This window comes from Borostomias antarcticus, assembly GCF_949987555.1.
Source record: "Borostomias antarcticus genome assembly, chromosome: 14".
Taxonomy (NCBI): Eukaryota; Metazoa; Chordata; class Actinopteri; order Stomiiformes; family Stomiidae; genus Borostomias; species Borostomias antarcticus.
Window position 1 is genome coordinate 14,220,131 of NC_140247.1, and position 22,735 is coordinate 14,242,865.

Here is a 22,735-nt window from a genome sequence, read left to right on the forward strand (position 1 = left end):
TTATCCATAAACCAACACCACACAACAATATTTGTTAGCAATAGTTTATTATTATTTATATTATTATTAGGACTAGGCTTCTATTCCTTCAGCGTTGAAAAGCATACAGACAAAGCATCATTGACCACTTCAATGACCTCCAACTGAAAATACACTCTCTTCACAAAGAGAAAGTATCTACTGTAACATATCCGAACTCATTCATAGGTCTGGTTGTAACTCAGTCAATGTGACAGTAACAGATCAGGTCTAGTAACTCCATAACTCCATGATCCAGTGACAGTCCATGGTCTGGCTGGCTGCCCCCCCCCCTTCTCTCTCTCCCTCCCTCTCTTTCTTGCCCCCTCTGTAAAACGCAGCAATGCAGCAGGAAATTTCTCAGCGTTCCTCCAATCCCAGCGAGGCTCTCTGTGACATCATTTCCTCCTCCTCCTCCTCCTCCTCCCGACCCCGGTCTCTAGGCGACCACGCCGTGCTTCCTGCCGGTGGCGATGAAAGCGTCCACGCAGCGGTCGATGTCCTGGTCGGTGTGGGCCGCCGAAATCTGGACCCGGATACGAGCCTTGCCCTTCGGAACCACCGGAAATGAGAACCCGATTACGTACACTCCTGGAGGGAGACGGGGGGGGGGGGGGCAGACAAATGGACCGGACAGTATTCATTAGCAGAGTTCTACTGTGTTGACGACTTAAGCCTGGTTCTAACAGTAGTAGATCTATTCTAATCTAATCAGGACGGGATGTGGCGTCTTGGAGGGGTGGAGTCATGGTAGCCTTGGTGCTGCCAGTCAGCCTGGGTTACTCTGATCATGTCGGCTTCCAGTCTGTGAGGCAGATGAACCATAATAACACACACGTCATATCAGGAGTTGACTGTGTCTCCCTCTGCTGGTTGATGTGTGTCACTGCATTTGTAATCAATTTAAAAAAGCATGATTACACACAACTATCTGTGTGATGTTGGTCAGTGTCTCTGTGTGATGTTGGTTCAGTGGGTCTATGTGATGTTGGTTCAGTGTATCTGTGTGATGTTGGTTCAGTGTGTCTGTGTGATGTTGGTTCAGTGTGTGTGATGTTGGTTCAGTGGGTCTATGTGATGTTGGTTCAGTGTGTCTGTGTGATGTTGGTTCAGTGTGTCTGTGTGATGTTGGTTCAGTGTGTCTGTGTGATGTTGGTTCAGTGTCTGTGTGATGTTGGTTCAGTGTCTGTGTGATGTTGGTTCAGTGTCTGTGTGATGTTGGTTCAGTGTGTGTGATGTTGGTTCAGTGTGTGTGATGTTCGTTCAGTGGGTCTATGTGATGTTGGTTCAATGTGTCTGTGTGATGTTGGGTCAGTGTGTCTGAGTGATGTTGGTTCAGTGTGTGTGTGTGATGTTGGGTCAGTGTGTCTGTGTGATGTTGGGTCAGTGTGTCTGTGTGATGTTGGTTCAGTGTGTGTGTGTGATGTTGGTTCAGTGGGTCTATGTGATGTTGGTTCAGTTTGTGTGTGTGATGTTGGTTCAGTGTGTGTGTGTGATGTTGGTTCAGTGTGTCTGTGATGTTGGTTCAGTGTGTGTGATGTTGGTTCAATGTGTGTGATGTTGGGTAAGTGTGTCTGTGTGATGTTGGTTCAGTGTGTCTGTGTGATGTTGGTCAGTGTGTGTGTGTGATGTTGGTCAGTGTGTGTGTGTGTGTGATGGTGGTCAGTGTGTTTGTGTGATGTTGGTCAGTGTGTGTGATGTTGGTTCAGTATGTGTGTGTGATGTTGGGTCAGTGTGTATGTGATGTCGGTCAATGTGTGTGATGTTGGGTCAGTGTGTGTGTGTGTGATGTTGGTTCAGTGTGTGTGTGATGTTGGGTCAGTGTATGTGTGTGATGTTGGTTCAGTGTGTGTGTGATGTCGGTCAGTGTGTCTCACCCAGCTTCAGCATGTCGTCGGCCATGAGCGAGGCTAGGCGCGCGTCCCCCAGCATGACGGGGCAGATGGGGTGGGCGGAGCCTGAGATGGTGAACCCCGCCTGGGTCATCGAGTCCCTGAACCTGAGAGAGCAACACAGAAGTCCCAACTAATGTCTGGAGGTTTGCCTCCAAAATCACACAGACAGGAGAGGACCCAGAGAGATTTAAACAGTAGAGGAACCGGAGAGATTTAAACAGAAATATCTCTAATGAGAGGAACCATCGAGATTTAAACAATATATCTCTAATGAGGAATCATATACATTTAAAAAGTGTATCTCTAATGTGGAACCAGCAATTGAAACAGTATATTTCTAATGAGGAACCAGAGCGATTTAAACACATATCTCATGTTACAGATACTGGTACTCTCACTGCTTTGCATCTTATAGTTTAGTACAATCAACATATTGATTCTGCTACTACTACATATTCATATTGCTTCTTCCCTGGCAGGATACAGGCCTTCTGGGAGAGGGGTGGGTGTTGAGGCTGTTCTCCCGCTGTGGAGGTCAGAGAGATAAGAAACTCCCTGTAGCAGATCCCCACTTTCTCTTTGACAACATTATTATCCTGAACCCCAATCCAGGGAGAAACATGGAGAAATGCCGGACTGAGACAGTGTTGAGTTATTTGCTCGGTACACGAGAGACATGTTTGCAAATTCGTCCTCTGACCCGCTGCGTTCCTGTCCGTGGTTTAGGCTCATACGGGTATTCCAGGAGTGTTATCTGTGTTTGTCAGAATGACTGTCAACAGTTACATCAGTCAGAGCAGAGGGAGTCTCCCACACTCAAAAGAAACAGCTCCATTCTCCCTCTCCTCTCAATCCCCCTCTCCCCCTCTCCTCTCAACCCCCCCCTCCCCCTCTTTCCTCCTGGTTAAGGGTCAATGGACTGCTGTATATACACACAGTAAGCACTTTTATCCAAAGCACTTTACAATGGCCTCTCATTCACACACACATTCACACACCAATGGCGGCAGCTGCCATGCAAGGTGCTAGCCTACTTATTGGGAGCAATTTGGGGTTCAGTGTCTCGCCTAAGGACACTTCGACGTGTGGACAGGAGGAGCCAGGATTCAAACCGCCGACCCTACGATCACTGGACGACCCGCTCTACCTCCCGAGCTTCCTTACCCACCTCTTGGTCTTAGCGGCCATGCTCTGAGCGATCTCACTGGACGCCAGCAGCATCTCCACGGCGCGGGCGGCGCAGCCCACGACCGGCGGGGGGAGGGAGTTGGAGAACAGGTACGGCCGAGAACGCTGCCTCAGCAGGTCGATCAAAGGCTTGGGCCCCACCGTGTACCCCCCTGGGAGGACCACGCACACACGCACGCACACGCACACACACACACGCACACACACGCACACACGCACACACACACACGCACACACACACACACACACACACACACACACACACACACACACACACACACAGCTTGTGAGTTCCGGCAAGTAGTAGTAAACTGACTTTTCCTATGTTAAAATGCAATTATTGTTAAGTGGCTTTGGATAAAAGCGTCGGCTAAATGACTAATGTGATATCAGTGAGTAGAGAGGTACCTGCTGCCCCTCCTAGAGCCTTGCCCAGGGTGGAGTTGACGATGTGAACCCTGTCCATCACTCCCAGCAGCTCGTCTGTTCCCCTGGCAATAACACAGGACAATGTTAGTGGTCCATCTTTCCCCCCTCCCAACCATCCCTCCCCTCTCCCAACCATCCCTCTTCCCCTCTCCCCTTTTTCATAAGTCTGTATCTAGTGTGCTTTTCTTTCCAACCTTGCTGTAATTTCAACTGCGGAAACGCCAAATTCCCCCTGGGGGGATCAATCAATCAATCAATCAACCAACCAACCAACCAACCAACCAACCAATCAATCAATCCGTCAGTCAGTCAGTCAGTATGTATCTATCTCTCCTCCTCCCCTTTTCCCCCCCTCCTCCCCCACCTCCTCCCCTCACCTCCCCCGCGGCCCCAGGAATCCGGTGGCGTGACACTCGTCTATGAACACCATGGCGCCGTACTGCTCCGCCAGGTCACAGATGCCCCTCAGAGGCGCCACGTCCCCGTCCATGGAGAACACGCCGTCTGTCACCACCAGGCGCAGGCGACACGACTGGGGGTCAGAGGTCACGGAAATGAGAAATGGACTGCACTTACAGAACAGAACGCTTCCATCTGTATGTCCGTTCACGCAGCTTCAACCTACTGGTCCTCAGGACGGATGTAGGTTTTGGGGATAAGCCCGGTCATTCGTTTATTACCGCCCAATCAGTGGAGCCGATTCATGTGGTCGGCCAATCGGACTACTGAAACAATAACAACCCAGCGCGGTGCTGCAATAACCTAGCAACCGCTCTGCCAAAGACGATTGTGATTGGTTTAAGGGTCAATGATGTCATTCAGTATAACGCTGAGTGTTTTTTCAAAAAATTTGATATTCAAAATAAAATAATGTAATTGTTTGATTGACCATTAAACAAATATAACGCCCCCCCCGCCACCCCTTTCCCCGAATGGTAGAGTCCAGCCAGACCTTCCTCCTGCGCTGGCTCAGCATTAACCAAGCGTGGAGGGAGGTCCGGCTACGCGAGAGTAATGGAACGCTGACCAGAGAGCAGCACAGTGATATCAACCGCAAGCAAGCGAGGAAATTAACATCAATGCCAGCAGCTTCTGCGCAGAGAATTCTCCCACGGTCTTCCGGAGCGTTCGGTCTTCCGGAGCGTTCCGGGCTCCGCCCCCGCTCACCTGGCTGTCTCTCAGCTGGGCCTCCAGGTCGCCCAGGTCCATGTGTTTGTAACGGAACCTCTTGGCCCGGCACAGGCGGATCCCGTCGATGATGGAGGCGTGGTTCAGCTCGTCCGACAGCACCGCGTCGTCAGGGCCCAGCAGAACCTGCGGTGGGGGAGCGGGTTGGGACCGTGAGAGGGGGGAGCAGGAACCAAGATGGCGCCGAGCGTAGCCGCAGTCGTCGTGTCGACTCAGTTGAGAACGCGCTGCTAGTTTACTATTTACTGTCTTATTCGATATTTTTGCTAAAACAGCTGTGCGAACAACCACATATTTGTATAGCTTTGTGTAATTTGTAATTATTTGTAGTTTTTTAGAACACATCACGGAACTGACAGTAACATTTCACTGTACATTGTAAACTGTACCATATACATGTGATGAATAAATCTTTAATATCGATCATCAACCACCTCTTTAACGTCCGTTAATAAAGCCATTATACATGTTTGTAATAAACTTGAACACTTGGAACTATTGCTAAGTATAAGAATGAATCTGTTTGACAAGTACTAGTTATAGATTTGCGCTACAAGTTCGAGGCCGATGTCTGATGACCAGGGCCGGCCCGAGGCATAGGCGAAATAGGCGGTCGCCTAGGGCGCCAAATGGCCAAGGGGCGCCTGGCCAAGGAGCACCAAAAAAAAAAAAAAAAAATTATTTTTTATTTTTATTAAAATAATTTCATTCCGTAATCCCTACTGTCTCTGTTACGCTTCGCAATGCGGTGCGGCGCCTCCGCCCAGCGCCGGGCGCCTCCCCCGTTAACAAATCGCGCAGCAGCACCCCCCCCCCCCCCCCCCCCCGTCAACAAATCGCGCAGCAGCACCCAACCCCCCCCCCCCGTCAACAAATCGCGCAGCAGCACCCCCCCGTCAGCAAAACGAAACTGAAGGTGTTCCATAATCTCGCCTAGAGCTGCTGAAATGCTAGGGCCGGCCCTGCTGATGACACAGAACACCGTCCTGTAGGATCTGCCCCCAGATCAGCCGTTAGCCGGGCCGTCCGAACGTTACGGACTGATGACCCAGAACACCATCCTGTCCCCAGATCAGCCGTTAGCCGGGGGCGCCTCACCTCGAACAGGCCGGCGTTGGCATCGAAGCAGCTGGCGTACAGGATGCAGTCCTCCCTCTCGTGGAACCGGGCCAGCTTCTGCTCCAGGTCCTTGTGGATGTCCTGAGAGAGATGCGGATGAGGGGGAGAGACCGCTTTTAGAAGAGACAGAGACAGGTTTAGACAGAGAGACAGGTTGTGGAGGAGAGACTCAGAGACAGGTTTAGGAGGAGAGACGGGTTTATAAAGACACCGAGGAGGAGAGAAACGCTGGGAGAGTAGACACCTTAAGGGAGAGAGACGTCGAGAGAGACTAGTTTGCGTCGGGGACTCGGGGCTGTGCTCCGGCCTACCTGGGTGCCACAGATGAACCGGACGGAGCTCAGGCCGGCCCCGTGCGTCCGCAGGGCCTGGACCCCGGCCTCCACCACCTCCGGGTGGCTGGACAGACCCAGGTAGTTGTTGGCACAGAAATTCAATATGTCTGCAGAGACAGGGAAGAAGAGGAGGGGGGGGGGGGGGTAGAGAGAGAGAGGGAGTATGCGAGAGAGAGAGAAAGAGAGAGAGAGAAATAAAGAGAGAGATGCTCAGATATCTGACTGTGAGGGGACTGAAGGCTGTTTGACACACTGTGGGACAACGAAAGCAGCGACCTTGTGATCTGGTGCTGCAGGACCACCTGCTGTGTGGTCACTGTCTGTTACCGGGCAGGACAGGGAATAGATCATAGAAAGTTAGGTTTTCAGCAGTGGAAAAAGTACAGCGGAATGGATAGAGAACGTAAAAAATACAAGAAAAAAATACAGTATTCCTAGATATGATATATATATATACATACACACAGTCTGTATAGATATATGTGTAGGGGGTGGCACTGACAGAAACACAGAGCATCAGGAAACGAACAAAAGGTCTGGAGTTGGACAGAGACGAGGCCAGGTGGGCGAATAAAGCATAATGACCTGACATGACCTGCTGCCAGTACGCCATTCACAAATTCAGCACCGTCAGTCAGTCCGTCAGTCTCTGTGGACACCCGTGGGCTTCGACACTCCCTAGCACCCCTAAATGACCAGGGATTCTCATTTAAATCTAGAATTAGGCAGGCACGTCAAGTTCACCTGCCGCGTAGTTCGTGTGGGGGTCCGGGGGACGACCCTGCGGCCAGAGCAGGCTAACAGTTGTAAACAGGAAAGTTGCTAGACTAGCTAGATAAACTATGTAGTGTATACTATAGCTTTCGGTCGTGCTGCTGGCAATCTGTGAACGTGCATGTGTGCATGCAACAAGTTGGTCTAGTTTGAAGGCTAGCTATAATTCCTGGACGAGGAGCTTTGGTCACGTGGTTCTCGTGTCAAAAAGGGGGACAAGCTAGGTAGCTAAACGTTACTCACCTCCGCGACTACCGTCCACGCTGATGTGAGGTCCCTGTTTGGACGTGATTATCCGCTCTCCTTTCCACGTCCCTCCGGATCGGATCGCGTCAAGCTCGTTCTCCAGCACCGACCTGGCCCCGGCGATAGCTGCGTAGCCCCGGTTAACGGCGGAGGAGGACGAGGGTCGCAAAATACACCTGATGGTCGGGGCGCTGAGACCCCGAACGGCGGCTCTGAGAGACATGGTGGTGGACGTGTGTCAATCGATTCGTGGCACTGAGAGCAGGAGATCCGCTCCTGGGCGGGGTTTAGCTGAACCCACGTGACGTCAGAAGCCGTTATGAACCCATGTGGGCGTACCGCGGAGAACCAATCACAAAGCTGGAGATGGTGGCGGCGCTCCCTGACGTCCAATCACGTTTCAAAACACACACACACACAGACACACTGCATTTACAGTTTGGTTTACTTGCTTCCTGCTTCAGAATGATAATTTCTGCCAAAGGAGACTGAAACATTGAAATACACATAGCCTACAGTAAACAGCAGAATGGTGATGATAAAAAAGCTCTGATGTGCGATCACAGGCATCTGACATCTCTGATGCAGTGTTGACACACACCTCCCCGTCCTCTCCTCTTCCGTCCTACGGCTGTGCTCAGTTCCACCCCGATCTGGTGTGGTTGTTAGAGAATGTTTCCTGTCACATAAGGACTTTTGGTCTCGAGAAGTTGAAGTTGCCAAGATTCAGATTTGTATTTGTCACATAGTAAAGTGTATAATGTACAGTGAAATGTTACTGCCGGCTCCATAATGTTTTTTTTTTTCTTTCTTAAAAAAAATAAACAAACAAATAATAACAAATTACACAAACATTATACAAATAGAGGCATGGTTGTATTGTGTACATGCTATACATATAAAAAATCCCTGTGGGGATATAATGTCATCTGTCATATACACAACACAGTACACAGTGACTAGTTAGACTAGATACTGTATACTGACACTAGCCTATATACACAGTGACCCTGTATACACGAGCTAGGGTCATTCAGGTGTCAGATGGCTTGGGGGAAGAAGCTCATCCTGAGTCTCTCCGTGTTCACGGTGTGGGTGCGGTATCTCTTCCCTGACCGTAGCAGAGAGAACAGTCTGTTGCCTGGGTGGCTGGGGTGTCTCAGGATCCTGTTGGTCGTGCATTTCAGGGTGTAGATATGTTTGAGGTGGGGGAGTGGCGCCCCTAAGGTACGTTCAGCTGACCGTACCACTCTCTCTCTGTAGGGCCTTGGGATCCTGAGAGGTGGTGGTGATGCTCTCGATCGTGAATAAGCCCAAATTACCCCCCTTATCTTATCCCTGATATCAGTCCTGTGAGAACATGATCTAGATTCATGGATGTGTCTAGATTCAGTTAGTCTAACCCAGGGAAACGTAACAATGGTGTTCCGCTTTTCATTCTGTCAGAAAGTGGAGTATGGAGTGTTCTGGTATTTGCTAAATGTCATACAAAGTTTAAATGTTTACAGTCCACGTGATCTCATTGATACACACACACACACCCACGCACACGCACACACACACCCCTCTAGTAGAATCACCGAATACTATAGCTGGCAACTTCACTGGGTTTAATTGATCAGCAGGACATTCTGGTAACATGATACAGTTCAAGTATTCCAAACACTTTCAAGACATTATCCATGTATATTACTCTTCGTAGTGTTCTGCATTACAAACAACCACCATGGTAATGACATAAGACTCCATTATCCATTCCATTAAACAGCATATCTTTAGTAACAACATTGTAGAAACGTTTCCTATTCTTTCTCAAGCTTAATTTCAGTAACACAAGTATGTATGTGAGAATATTAGGCTGAACAGTAATCTGTAACATATTCTCATTCTCAGTAGCAGGGATTAAACAACATATAAATGTGCAAATATCTGCATCTCCACACACGGACAAAACACCCGTTCATAAACTGTGCAGGGGACAGTCTGCCAGTGAGCTCTCATCACAGTGGTCATCTCAGCAGTTCAAAACTATTGGTCCAAAATAACTTCTTAAGGTACAAAGCTGAGGTACAGGTATTAGGTTTTTAAATTCAGGGTGACCTCAGGAACTTGGAAAGGTCAACCGGGAAACAAACACCCAAGTGGGAACTGGGAGATGGTGGACGATACACTAGGGGCGAGTTCAACACAACGACAAAACGTAGCAAAACATTTATTGACACGGAAACGGTGCTGCGTTGGGTAACTGACCGCTGATTGGATAACACAGAGAAAACGTGCCGTTCAACCTGGAAACCCTAGCAAAATGGTGCACAGCGTTTTCAGGCTGAACTCACCCCGGTTTCATCGCTGACCTTTCCCCCTCCACACCTTCCAGTACATACCCATGTACATATTTTTCACCCAAATACAGGTGGAGAACAGGGTCTGGATCTAAAATGATATTGAACAGATGTTTGACAGACATTCACACTAGTTTATAATCTTACATTGTTAAGGATCCAAACAAATAACCTTAAGAGTCAAAGAGAAATGTTAGGAGGACGGAAACCTACTTGCTTTTGGGTTAAACAATTAGGCCTACTCATTTGTATGTTTACTATTTTGTAGCTAAAACATGACCTCCATGGCTGGTCTGGGGTTTTACCACTTCACTCGGAGTTTCCGAAGTTGGAATTGCCCCGCATCTGAGTCAAAATACACCCGTACAATACAATCATCCATCCGGCCAGTCAGGTCCCCACTACTATGAAGAAATCCCATTGGTGGAGTAACAGGAAGTGTTGTGGCCTATGGCTGTGATTGGCTGGTGTTTGAGGAAGCGGTCAGGGATGGGAGTCTCTCTGCAGCTCTCGCCCTCTCTGCCAGGAACCGGTCAAACTCTAGAGAGAGAGAGGAGAGGATGACAGAGGGAGAGAGAGAGAGGGAGAGAGAGAGAGGGAGAGAGAGAGAGAGAGAGGGAGAGAGAGGGAGGGAGAGAGGAAGAGAGAGAGAGAGAGAGAGGGAGGGAGGGAGGGAGGGAGGGAGAGAGACAGAGGGAGGGAGGGAGGGAGGGAGAGAGAGAGTCAGAGAGTGAGAGAGGGAGGGAGGGAAAGAGGAAGAGAGAGTGAGAGACAGAGAGAGAGACAGAGAAAGAGAGAGAGGGAGGGAGAGGGAGGGAGGGAGAGAGAGAGCGAGAAAGAGACAGAGTGAGAGACAGTGTGAGAGAGGGAGAGAGAGAGAAAACAGAGAGCAAGAACAGGGAGAGAGAGAGGAAGAGGATTTATTCAGATGTTTGTTCTTCTCAGAAAGGCAGAAGTGTTGCTCAAGGATTTAGTTGAAAAGGGAATAGAAAGATGTAACTCACCCTCGCTGGTAACTCCCTCAGAGTCAGTCAGCTCCTCCTCATCCTGGAACACACACACACACACACACACACACACACACACACACACACACACACACACACACACACACACACACACACACACACACACACACACACACACAGCTTCATTATATAACATGCTTCACATATATACTTATACAGTTAGACACTGTATTGGCTATTATAAAAAATAGATCTGTACATCATGTTTCTAACAAAAAGAGGCTGCAAAAGAGTTGCAGATGTCTCAGAGTGACAATCAAGTCAACCCTGCAAGTCAGAGTACCAGATGAGGCCTTTCATATTTGCATGAACACACTAGAACCAAACAAGGGGCAGAGGGTGTGTGTGGATTGTTCTGGATCACGACCATAATCACCTCTCTGACCGCCAGGGCGTGTGTGACTCTTAACACGCGTCACCGCGCTGCTCGTCAGTCTTTCTTCCACCCTCACCTGCCCCACGCTGGGCTGGACCTGCCCCACGCTGGGCTGGATCTGCCCTACGCTGGGCTGGACCTGCCCCACGCTGGGCTGGACCCTACCCCACGCTGGGCTGGACCCTACCCCACGCTGGGCTGGACCCTACCCCACGCTGGGCTGGACCTGCCCCACGCTGGGCTGGACCCTACCCCACGCTGGGCTGGACCCTACCCCACGCTGGCCTCGACCCTACCCCACGCTGGGCTGGACCCTACCCCACACTGGCCTGGATCTGCCCCACGCTGGGCTGAACCCTACCCCACGCAGACACACGTGACCACCTCTCATAAACACCGTGTTAACCGGCTACGCCACCGAAAAGCTAGAAATGTGCCGGCGCTGGTGGGCGGTATTTATATATATACGGGGGAGTGAGTGTAAACAGTCCAACTGGGGGACACAGACAGCAGCTTGGTATTCTACTGAGGAGTTGATTTTATTCACATACATAAATAAGGGTAATAATAAATAAATAAATAAGGGGAACTCATATTTGGTTAAAAGGTATTTGGCATTTACAGTTATAGTATTACTATTTACAGTTATTGCATTTAAATATGACACGTTATGAGAAACCTGGTCATGGTAATTAATAAGTATTGACATGGACTTATGCGTTCTAAAATGCTTTTATTTTGAAGGTCAACGAAACAGGAAGTGGCTCTGAAGTAGCTTACGTTTGTTTATCTTACGTTTCAAATCGCTATAGTTTATGTGGCTCCGGTTTGAGGGACGTGAAGTCCGCTGTTCATTGCTCTTCAGTAAAATGTGTGTTGGTGATTAAATCTTCACGTTGAAAGATACACGGTCTGGTCAGTAAGAAGAAGCTTCCATCTAAGGCATATGAGAGTGAGTTTAACCGGTCCACCTGGGCAACGCAGACGGCATCTTACCGCGTCCACGTCCTCGTCCAGCCACCTCTCGATGTCGTCCATCACTGTGGTTTGGCTGACCGGCATCTGAGGGGGGAGGAGGGGGGAGGCCCGTTTCAGGATTAGGATTAGAGTTCATCACCACAGACTGATTACCTGGACCCAGATTAGGACTAAACCTGAGATTAAGAGGCACCTTCAACAGTTCTAGATAAAGTCAACATGATCATTTCTCAGTTTTCTTAATCCCCAGGTGGGAATATCATCTAGTCCAGGAGTAGCAGGGTTTAGTCTCTGTCCAGATTACCAGCCTCCAGCCACAATCACACACAGAAACCCCAAACCAACCTCACACACACCATCACACCAGATCCAGCCAAGGGTCAAGGTAGAGCATCACCCACACCGAGCAACACAGGAAGAATTTAAAGATGAGGAACAGAATTGTGGGCGGCTGTGGCTCAGGAGGTAGAGTGGGTCGTCCGATAATCGTAGGGTCGGTGGTTCGAATCCCGGCTCATCCTGATGACATGTCGAAGTGTCCTTGAGCAAGGCACTGAGCCCCAGATTGCTCCCAATGAGCAATCAGCTGCCGCCACTGGTGTGTGAATGTGTGTGTGTGTGAATGGGTGAATGAGGGGCCATTGTAAAGCATTTTGGATAAAAGCGCTATATAAGTGCAGTCCGTTTACCATTTAGGAGTTAGATACTCATCCCAGGGCTAAGTGGTGACGGCATGCAAGCCGTAGCAACCAGACGAACAGCGTCTGCCAAGCGTGGGTTTTTAAAGCGTTGCCGTGGAAACCATGCCTCAGAATCCCCAGATCAAAAAAACTAGCGTTCCGTAAATACACCCTGAACGCACCCCGCCATAACCCAACACAGCCAATGGGAGGACGGCACACATCTGACTGATTTCTGCAATCAGCCAATCAGACCCACCATTCCCTTTTCCACCATCCAATCAAACTGTGGCGAGGAGCCGAGAGGGGTGGGGTCTGGGTCATCCTTCACATACAGACAGACATAGAGGATTATGACATTTTACTATCTGGGTTAGTTATATACAGACAGACAGACAGACAGACAGACAGGCAGACAGGCAGACAGGCAGACAGACAGGCAGACAGGCAGGCAGGCAGGCAGGCAGGCAGACAGGCAGAGGGATAACTAGCATATTTACAGAGATGAACTCAAAGACACGTGGTTACTATTGTATATGCACTAATATTGCATTCAGGACCACACATTAGTAGCATTTAGCTATTGATTGATTGATTCATTCATCCATCCATCCACTCATCCACCCATCTATTCATTCACACGTTAGTTTGTTCTTGTCGTCCATGCAGGGCAGGATACTGACCGCTCCAGCGCTGAGTAGAGAGGAGCTCTGAGCCACGGTCCGGCCTTCAGCTGCTCCTGCCCTCCGCTCGCTAAAACACAAGACAATCACACTACTGATTACTATCCTACTACACTCCTGTGTGTGTGTGTGTGTGTGTGTGTGTGTGCGTGTGTGTGTGTGTGTGTGTGTGTGTATGTGTGTCTGTCTTCAGATTTCTGCTGGATGAGGGTTTTTCCAGGCCAGGTCCAGTAATCTCAGTGGGGTCGGGTAGCAGTTGATCTCTAGGTGGGACTGGGATTAGGAGATTAGCAGTGCTGAGACAGGCCTGGGCTCCAGAACTATAGCAAGCTGGGGAGAGACTACCCTGGAGAGACTACCCTGGAGAGACGACCCAGGAGAGACGACCCAGGAGAGACTACCCTGGAGAGACGACCCAGGAGAGACGACCCAGGAGAGACTACCCTGGAGAGACTACCCTGGAGAGACGACCCAGGAGAGACGACCCAGGAGAGACTATCCAGGGAATGACTACCCAGGAGAGACTACCCAGGAGAGACTACCCAGGAGAGACTACCCAGGAGAGACTACCTAGGGAATGACTACCCAGGAGAGACTACCCAGGAGAGACTTCCCAAGAGAGACTTCCCAAGAGAGACTCGCTTTGTTACAGTCTCTCCTCAGACAAAGCGACATAGCAGCCCCTCCCCAACTCCTGGTCTGAGTTACTGTCTGATCTCTTCCTGTCTGTCTGAATTCAAATTCCTCCTGTCTGAATCTGACCTCCTCCTGTCTGACCTCCTCCTGTCTGACCTCCTCCTGTCTGACCTCCTCCTGTCTGACCCCTTCCTGTCTGACCCCTTCCTGTCTGTCCGATACTCTTCTTGTCTACTCCTCCTGTCTGACCTCCTCCTGTCTGACCTCCTCCTGTCTGAACTCCTCCTGTCTGAACTCCTCCTGTCTGAATCTGAACTGCTCCTGTCTGAGCTAATTAGGCTGTAGATCCACTGAGCGTGTTTGAGTTGGGTTGTTTAGGCAGCCATCTTGTTTAGTTGTTTTGAAGCGGTACGCACCTCTGCTGATGGTGGGTAGATGGCTCAAAGCCACCAGCCTCCGTCGCTGTGAGGACGACAACACAACACAGACAAGAGTGACTCACTGGTACCTTGCTGTGTATCCACACACACACACACACACACACACACACACACACACACACACACACACACACACACACACACACACACACACACACACACACACACACACACACACACACACACACACACACACACACACACACACACACACACACACACACACACACACACACACACACACACACACACACACACACACACACACACACACACAATAACCTAACACTATCACAACTAAGAGCCAGCCAGCCAGCGAGACAGACAGACAGAGAAACAAAGAGACAGACAGGCAGACAGAGTCAGCCAGCCAGCCAGCCAGACAAGCAGACAGACAGACAAAGAGACAGACAGACAGACAGACAGACAGACAGACAGACAGACAGACAGACAGACACTGGGGAGGCACTCACTCAGTCTAGTCATCTGACTGGACATGCTGTCAACAGTCGATTGGCTAAGGTGTCTCTGGGCGGGAGCAGCAGCAAACTCTGATTGGTCGTCAGGCTTGGCAGCAGACTGTGATTGGTTGTGAGGCTTGGCGGCAGGGTTGAGATCCATGAGGTTGACGTAGGTGTGGCTCTGAAAAGGGTCACACCCACACACACACACACACACGCACACACATACGCACACACACACAGGCTTAGTGTGTAGGCTATGGTCACTTTGCTCCCACAATTGTTTGCCAAGTCAAAAGACGACAACAGTCATATTTACTATGCGCCAGGGAGTTGACTCATTTTGAAGCAGGCTAAAAGCTGTTGTAATTGTGGCTCTCACGACTGTCGAGAAAGTAACCATGCAGATTCTGGCCCGATCTGGATGAAAAGCGGACCGTGTTCTTACCTGCTGTTTTGTGTTTTGACAGTTTGACATTTGTCTCTCGAACCTGGAACAAAAGAGACAGGGGAGTCAGGGGCTAGGGTTAAGGTTAGAGGTCAGGGTAGGGTCAGGGGTCGGTACCTGTGGTAGCGTGTGAGGGTGGTGTTCAGTACCTGTGGTAGCGTGTGATGCGAAGGTGGTGTTCAGTACCTGTGATAGCGTGTGAGGGTGGTGTTCAGTACCTGTGGTAGCGGGTGAAGGTGGTGCTCAGTACCTGTGATAGTGTGTGAAGGTGGTGTTCAGTACCTGTGGTAGAGTGTGAGAGTGGTGTTCAGTACCTGTGGTAGCGGGTGAAGGTGGGGTTCAGTACCTGTGGTAGCGTGTGAAAGTGGTGCTCAGTACCTGTGATAGTGTGTGAAGGTGGTGTTCAGTACCTGTGGTAGAGTGTGAGAGTGGTGTTCAGTCCCTGTTTAGCGTGTGACGGTGGTGTTCAGTACCTGTGGTAGTGTGTGAGGGTGGTGTTCAGTACCTGTGGTAGCGTGTGACGGTGGTGTTCAGTACCTGTGGTAGTGTGTGAGGGTGGTGTTCAGTACCTGTGGTAGCGGGTGAGGGTGGTGTTCAGTACCTGTGGTAGCGGGTGAGGGTGGTGTTCAGTACCTGTGGTAGCGGGTGAGGGTGGTGTTCAGTACCTGTGGTAGCGGATGAAGGTGGTGTTGATGTGGTCGTTGGCAGCCAGCAGCTCCTCTATCAGCGCTTCCTCACTCAGTCGGGGGACCAGATCCACGACGCGGTCCTGAACATCCTTAACCACCCCATACAACTGCTACTGGGGGGGGGGGAGAGAGAGACTTAACCACCCCATACAACTGCTACTGGGGGGGGGGGGGGAGAGAGACTTAACCACCCCATACAACTGCTACTGGGGGGGGGGGGAGAGAGAGACTTAACCACCCCATACAACTGCTACTGGGGGGGGGGGGGAGAGAGAGACTTAACCACCCCATACAACTGCTACTGGGGAAGAGAGAGAGACTTAACCACCCCATACAACTGCTACTGGGGGGGGGGGGGGAGAGAGAGACTTAACCACCCCATACAACTGCTACTGGGGGGGGGGGAAAGAGAGACTTAACCACCCCATACAACTGCTACTGGGGGGGGGGGAGAGGGAGGGAGAGAGAGAGAGAGAGAGAGAGAAAGAGAGGGAGAGAGAGAGAGAGAGAGAGAGAGAGAGAGAGAGAGGGAGGGAGGGAGAGAGAGAGGGAGAGAGAGGGGCAGAGAGAGAGAGGGATAGATAGAAGGGTAGAGAAAGAAAGAGGGAGAGAGGGGCAGGGGTGATATAGAGAGGATTGTGACACCACAGACTAGCCAGAGAGGACTGTATAGATGCAGACTAGCCAGAGAGGACTGTATAGATGCAGACTAGCCAGAGAGGACTGTATAGATGCAGACTAGCCAGAGAGGACTGTATAGATGCAGACTAGCCAGAGAGGACTGTATAGATGCAGACTAGCCAGAGAGGACTGTATAGATGCAGACTAGATAGAGGACTGTATAGATGCAGACTAGCCAGAGAGGACTGTATAGATGCAGACTAGATAGAGGACTGTATAGATGCAGCCTATAGCTAGAGAGGACTGTATAGATGCAGACTAGAAAGAGAGGTCTGTATAGATGGAGACTAGATAGACAGGACTATATAGATGCAGTCTGACCTGCAGCAGCTCCCGGTCTGTGTGATTGGCTGAAACAGGCTCCAGCTGACTCATCATGTCTGACATCAGCGTCAGGTTGCCCCGGACAACCACCAGGTCCTCCTTCAACTTCTTCACCTGGGGGAGGAGTCAGAGGTGTTGATGTTTATGTTGATGTGTATTTATCCAGTGGCGTCGATGTTGACAGATAAATGTGATCCTGATTTGTGCTACTGTTGATGACAGTTTAGAGATAAAACCAGTCGTCATAAACTGAACAAAAAAAGTTAAGTCAAGTAGCATGAATTAATTTAAACTCTGATTAGTTTTTTAATTAATCTTTTTTTTTTATTTGCTTGTCAAGTTGTCCGTGACGACCCATTCACTACAGGACTATTGGACACATTTTTCTTTTAAACAAACGTGTAGTGAGTTCAGCCAGCATGCAGAGGAGTTCTGGATAGTGGACATGGTGCAGAGCTGTAGGTAGTGGACATGGTAAATGTAAATGGACTGCACTCATAGCGCTTTTATCCAAAGTGCCTTACAATGGCCTCTCATTCACACATTCACACACCGATGGTGGCAGCTGCCATGCAAGGTGCTAGCCTGCTCATTGGGAGCAATTTGGGGTTCAGAAACCTCCCCATGGACACTTGGCCAGGAGGAGCCAGAATGACATATGGACAGGAGGAGCCGGGATTCAAACCGCCAACCCTACGATCACTGGATGACCCGCTCCACCACTGAGCCACAGCCGGCCCAGGACATGGTCCAGAGCTCTGGGTAGTGGACATGGTAGAGAGCTCTGGGTAGTGGACATGGTAATGGTTGATCCGGTCCAGTGGTCACCTGGCAGGGTGGGATGGAGGCGTGTTGCTCTGACCGAGCGGGCGTGGCCGCGGGGGGCGAGGGGGGGGCAGAGGACAGGGGAGCAGCACAGACAGTCATAGACCCACGCTCTGGGACACTCTGAAGAGAGAGAGAGAGAGAGAGAGAGAGAGAGAGAGACAGAGTGAGAGGAGAGAGACAGCGAGAGAGAGAGAGAGTGAGAGAGAGAGAGAGAGAGAGGAGAGAGAGAGAGGAGAGAGAGAGACAGCGAGAGAGAGAGAGAGAGAGGAGAGAGACAGAGTGAGGAGAGAGAGAGACAGCGAGAGAGAGATAGTGAGAGAGAGAGACAGCGAGAGAGAGAGAGAGTGAGAGAGAGAGAGAGCGAGAGAGAGAGAAAGGCAGAGAGACAGAGAGAGAGAGAGAGAGAGAGAGAGAGCGAGAGAGAGAGAGGCAGAGAGACAGTGAGAGAGACCCAGGTAGAGATGAGGACAAGCATGTGTAAGCAGTCAGGCTTGGTTAATGAGCAGCGATGACAGAACATCAGTTAAAGGGCTAGTTCACCCAAAATGACCTTGTTGCATGTCTACAGTCGATAGACGATACGATAGACATACAATGTGGGTGAACCCTTCAGAACGGCAAGGAAGCTTGTTAGAAACTGTCAGGGTATGAAGGGGGAGGGTCCTAGCCTGGTGGGGGAGGTTTGGGGGAGGGTCCTAGCCTGTCAGGAGTATGTATGGGGTAGGTATAGAGGGTGTATAGGAGATGTGTGAGGGTGTGTATGGGGGTGTATAGGGGAGGTGTGAGGGTGTATATGGGGGAGGGTCCTACCCTGTCGGGGGTGTGTAGGGGGGAGGGTCCTACCCTGTCGGGAGTGTGGGGGTGTATATAGGGGAGGTATGGGAGTGTGTATGGGGATGTATGTAGGGGGGAGGGTCCTACCCTGTCGGGAGTGTGGGGGTGTATATAGGGGAGGTATGGGAGTGTGTATGGGGATGTGTGTGGGGGAGGGTCCTACCCTGTCGCGGGTGTGTAGGGGAGAGGGTCCTACCCTGTCGCGGGTGTGTAGGGGAGTGTGTGTGGGGGTGTGTAGGGGGGAGGGGTCCTACCCTGTCGGGAGTGTGTATGGGGGTGTGTGTGGGGGAGGGTCCTACCCTGTCGGGGGTGTGTAGGGGTGTGTGTGGGGGAGGGTCCTACCCTGTCGGGGGTGTGTGTGTGGGTGTGTAGGGGGGAGAGTCCTACCCTGTCAGGGGTGTGTAGGGGGGAGGGTCCTACCCTGTCGGGGGTGTGTGTGGGGGTGTGTAGGGGGGAAGGTCCTACCCTGTCGGGGGTGTGTAGGGGGGAGTATCCCTCCAGCTCCACCATGGGGAACTCCAGGCCTTTCCTCCGCAGGTCCTCATAGACGGACACCACACCGGTCAGCGCAGGAGAGCTGCGGAACGCATCTGCCCACGCCTAGACAACGACAACAACAACGACACAGGTTACAGTCAGGTATAACCTAGGTAACACAACTGTAATAACAAACACACACATGCACGCACGCACGCACACACCACACCTATAACACAACAACTAGCGTTAGCATCATCACAGAACAGGGGGGCGGAGCCATAAACCTGACACTCCTTCAGAACACGCTACAGGGCGAGGACGCCTCCGAGAGCAAGCATGCATCTCTGACACCTGAGATCGAGCAAAGCTGTGTGTGTGTATGTGTGTGCGTGTGTGTGTGTGTGTGTACAATATGTGTGTGTGTGTGTGTGTGTGTGTGTGTGTGTGTGTGCAGTACATGCCTCAGGTGGTGTATGCTAGTGTGTTCTGTAGTTAGGTGGTGTATGAAGGCGGTCCATCCCTCCACTGCTGAGCGGAGATTAGCCCAGGGATGGGAGGGGAGGAGTCAGGGATGGGAAGGGAGGAGTCAGTGATGGGAGGGGAGGAGTCAGGGAGGGGAGGGGAGGAGTCAGGGATGGGAGGGGAGGAGTCAGGGAGGGGAGGTCCTCTGATGAGACGACTAGATGAGTTCTGATCACAAGTCCTCTAATGACAGGTGGACATTTTTTTGTATGTTTCAGGGTTTGTGCATTTGTGTGTGTGTGTGTGTGTGTGTGTGTGTGTGTGCTCACCTGTATGATGCTGAGCACCCTGTCGTGGAGGACCAGAGGGGGGTTGTTCTTCGGCAGGATGGTCCGTACCAGGACCCCCTCAACGAACTCCCGGGTCGACACCAGGACGTGGAAACGCTGACCACAGTTCTTCACACACGCCTCCAGAACCTGAACACACCAACGGCAGGAACACAGGAGAGTGTGTGTGTGTGTGTGTGTGAGAGAGAGAGTTAGAGGTAAGAGAGAGAGAGAGAAAGTGTGAGAGAGTTAGAGGTAAGAGAGAGAGAGAGAGAGAGTTAGAGGTAAGAGAGAGAGAGAGAGAGACAGTTAGAGGTGAGAGAGAGAGAGTTAGAGGTAAGAGAGAGAGAGAGTTAGAGGTAAGAGAGAGAGAGAGAGAGAGAGAGATAACTGAGTGAGTGATGAGAAGGGAGGGAGGAGGAGGAGGGAGGGAAAAGAAGAGGGGAGGAGAAGGAGGAGAGAGGAGAGGAAAGTAGAGGTAGGAGAGAGAGGAGAGGGAGGAGAGAAGGAAGGAGGAGAAGAGAGGGAGGAGAGGAGAGAGGGGAGGAGAGAAGGAAGGAAGAGAAGAGAGGGAGGAGAAGAGAGGGAGGAGAGAAGGAGGGAGGAGAGGAGAGGAGAGAGGAGAGAGGGGAGGAAAGAAGGAAGAAGGAGAAGAGAGGGAGGAGGAGGAGGGAGGGAAAAGAAGAGGGGAGGAGAAGGAGGAGAGAGGAGAGGAAAGTAGAGGTAGGAGAGAGAGGAGAGGAGAGGGAGGAGAGAAGGAAGGAGGAGAAGAGAGGGAGGAGAGGAGAGAGGGGAGGAGAGAAGGAAGGAAGAGAAGAGAGGGAGGAGAAGAGAGGGAGGAGAGAAGGAGGGAGGAGAGGAGAGGAGAGAGGAGAGAGGGGAGGAAAGAAGGAAGGAGGAGAAGAGAGGGAGGAGAGGAGAGAGGGGAGGAGAGGGAGGAGAGAAGGAAGGAGGAGAAGAGAGGGAGGAGAGAGGGGAAGAGAGAATGAAGGAGGAGAAGAGAGGGAGGAGAGGAGAGAGGGGAGGAGAGAAGGAAGGAGGAGAAGAGAAGGAGGAGACCATGATGAGCTTGTCTCTTACAGTCAGCGCCAGCATCACCTCCCGGAAGTTCTTGTTTCCCATGATCCTCTTCTTTATGGCCTTGACGGCGTCTTTAGGCCTGTAACCATGACGACAGCAACAACAGTCAGCACCAGGCCGCCAGTGAACGTCTCCTCCCGAGCGCTCCGCTCTCTCCTCCTCTCTCTCCTCCTCTCTCTCCTCCTCTCTCTCCTCTTCTCTCTCTTCCTCTCTCTCCTCCTCTCTCTCCACCTCTCTCTCCTCTCTCAGAGCTGCTCAGCGTGGGTCTGTGGCGTCGATATCTACGGGTTCTTGTAACGTTGTTTGATAAACTGGAAAATGCAAATAAAGTTTGATTTGCTTGAATACACACCCTTCCCCTGTTTCGTTGATGAGGTCACAGATCTCCATGTTCAGCGCCCAGTCCTCTGTCTGCAGGCTGGAGCTGGTGGCTCGCTCTGAGGAACACACACACACACACACACACACACACACACACACACACACACACACACACACACACACACACACACACCAGGGTCAATAGGACAGATACAATGGGCACTGCTGTTCCTGAGGCAAACTCTCATTCTCTCTCTCTCTCTCTCTCTCTCTCACACACACACACACACACACACAGACACACTAATAGTCAAATACCTTTCCTGATTATCAAACTTCTTCACTCTCTCTCTCTCTCTCTCTCTCTCTCTCTTCCCCTCATTCATGTGATCGTTCAGCTGCCCTGGCACACATCTTTCTGATTAAACTAAATCTCCCATAACCAAACCTCTGAGAGGGAGAGAGAGAAAGAGGGAATTAGAGAAATGGAAGGTTAGAGTACAGCGCTCCAGTCTCTCTGACCTAATTCCATGGCCGTCTCTGTTATTTGGAGGCACGCATACCTGTAGGCAGTAGTCAAATTTAACAGACTCAACAGGCCTCTCAACTTTCCCTCACGGGCAGGGCTTTTGTGTGGGATAAACTAGTTCAATGATGTTCCTTGACATTAGGTGTGGCTATTAGCCTAGCCCGACTCCCCCCCGTGGAATAACCGGCCTTTATTGCAAACAGGCTGGAGCCTCCAGAGTTCAGTTTGCATCAAAATGAGGTCATGATGAAGGAAGCGGCAATTTCTCACCGCCTCGCGCATTCGTCCGCGGCATAGCGACGGCTCCCAGACTGGCCAATCACTTGGCAGGTTAGGGCATTGAAAGCCCTCCTCTACGTTGTTATTGTGCAGCGCAGCTGTCAATCAAAACAATAATCTGTCGATCATGATCAATTAACCAACTGCTTCGCCCACTTACACGTATTTTCCTTATCAGATGTCTACCTTTATTTAACTAATTTTCCTTTTCGGAGCAAGGGGAGTGTCCTACAAAGCGTCTTTTGTCTTCAACAGGACGTTGAGGAGGCGCTTATCAATGCAACCAACTAACAACATTAATCCATTTTGTTAGTTAGAATGTAACTATACCATTTTCTAAATATGCCTAAATGCAAATTACCTATTCGCTGTCCGACCGGCGTAGTGAACGGACTCCCAATTAAAAACTCCATGTTGTTCTGTTGTTGTCAGTCCAGCGCCGTTTCTGCTCCGTCCTCCTCGGCGATCCCACCCAGCGCCGCTGTCCCTCCGTCCACCCGCGAGCCCTTCACGCAACACGGCTTTCATTACGTCATATGTTAAAGAGAAAGTACGCGGACAGCGCTGGGCTTCCGGTTGGTGTGTGTAGGCAAAATGTAGATTACGTTTTCTGACATCAGAAGGGAGAATGATAA

The 22,735-nt window shown here is 50.8% G+C and overlaps 2 protein-coding genes across 6 annotated transcripts; both read right to left on the reverse strand.

Annotated features, from left to right (window-relative positions):
• Positions 1–40: 40 nt before the first annotated feature.
• gcat (glycine C-acetyltransferase) lies at positions 41–7,454 on the reverse strand. Of its 2 annotated transcripts, XM_084448748.1 has the most exons (9): positions 7,190–7,454; positions 6,149–6,279; positions 5,817–5,918; positions 4,698–4,844; positions 3,908–4,062; positions 3,510–3,592; positions 3,082–3,253; positions 1,896–2,017; positions 41–609 (listed from the first exon to the last, which is right to left on the reverse strand). In XM_084448748.1, exons 1-9 carry the CDS (start codon positions 7,413–7,415, stop codon positions 458–460), a joined length of 1,290 nt encoding a protein of 429 aa, XP_084304874.1. In that variant the 5' UTR covers positions 7,416–7,454; the 3' UTR covers positions 41–457. The 2 variants fall into 2 exon arrangements, with proteins under 2 accessions (XP_084304874.1, XP_084304875.1); XM_084448749.1 differs by lacking the exons at positions 41–609; positions 1,896–2,017 and adding an exon at positions 2,051–2,439.
• A 1,337-nt stretch (positions 7,455–8,791) lies between these two features.
• Positions 8,792–22,601, reverse strand: tom1 (target of myb1 membrane trafficking protein). Of its 4 annotated transcripts, none has more exons than XM_084449268.1 (16): positions 22,462–22,601; positions 21,324–21,408; positions 20,972–21,050; positions 19,892–20,041; positions 19,086–19,220; positions 17,787–17,906; positions 16,956–17,072; positions 15,930–16,060; positions 15,265–15,307; positions 14,829–14,997; positions 14,332–14,377; positions 13,280–13,349; positions 12,856–12,921; positions 11,935–12,000; positions 10,539–10,581; positions 8,792–10,074 (listed from the first exon to the last, which is right to left on the reverse strand). In XM_084449268.1, the coding sequence occupies exons 1-16, from the start codon at positions 22,511–22,513 to the stop codon at positions 9,983–9,985; spliced, it is 1,464 nt and encodes a 487-aa protein (XP_084305394.1). In that variant the 5' UTR covers positions 22,514–22,601; the 3' UTR covers positions 8,792–9,982. The 4 variants fall into 4 exon arrangements, with proteins under 4 accessions (XP_084305394.1, XP_084305393.1, XP_084305396.1 ...); XM_084449267.1 differs by having other exon boundaries at positions 15,930–16,063; XM_084449270.1 differs by lacking the exon at positions 17,787–17,906 and having other exon boundaries at positions 15,930–16,063.
• Between the last annotated feature and the right edge of the window lie 134 nt (positions 22,602–22,735).

Coding starts and splice junctions, on each gene's coding strand:
- gcat (XM_084448748.1), bottom strand. CDS start 7,415: ATGTCTCTCAGAGCCGCCGTTCGGGGTCTCAGCGCCCCGACCATCAGG. Junction 5,919..6,148: donor GGTTCATCTGTGGCACCCAG/GTAGGCCGGAGC, acceptor CATCTCTCTCAG/GACATCCACAAGGACCTGGA. Junction 4,845..5,816: donor CCAACGCCGGCCTGTTCGAG/GTGAGGCGCCCC, acceptor CCCCCACCGCAG/GTTCTGCTGGGCCCTGACGA.
- tom1 (XM_084449267.1), bottom strand. CDS start 22,513: ATGGAGTTTTTAATTGGGAGTCCGTTCACTACGCCGGTCGGACAGCGA. Junction 20,042..20,971: donor AGGTGATGCTGGCGCTGACT/GTAAGAGACAAG, acceptor TGGTGTGTTCAG/GTTCTGGAGGCGTGTGTGAA. Junction 16,064..16,955: donor CAGACCGGGAGCTGCTGCAG/GTCAGACTGCAT, acceptor CCCCCCCAGTAG/CAGTTGTATGGGGTGGTTAA.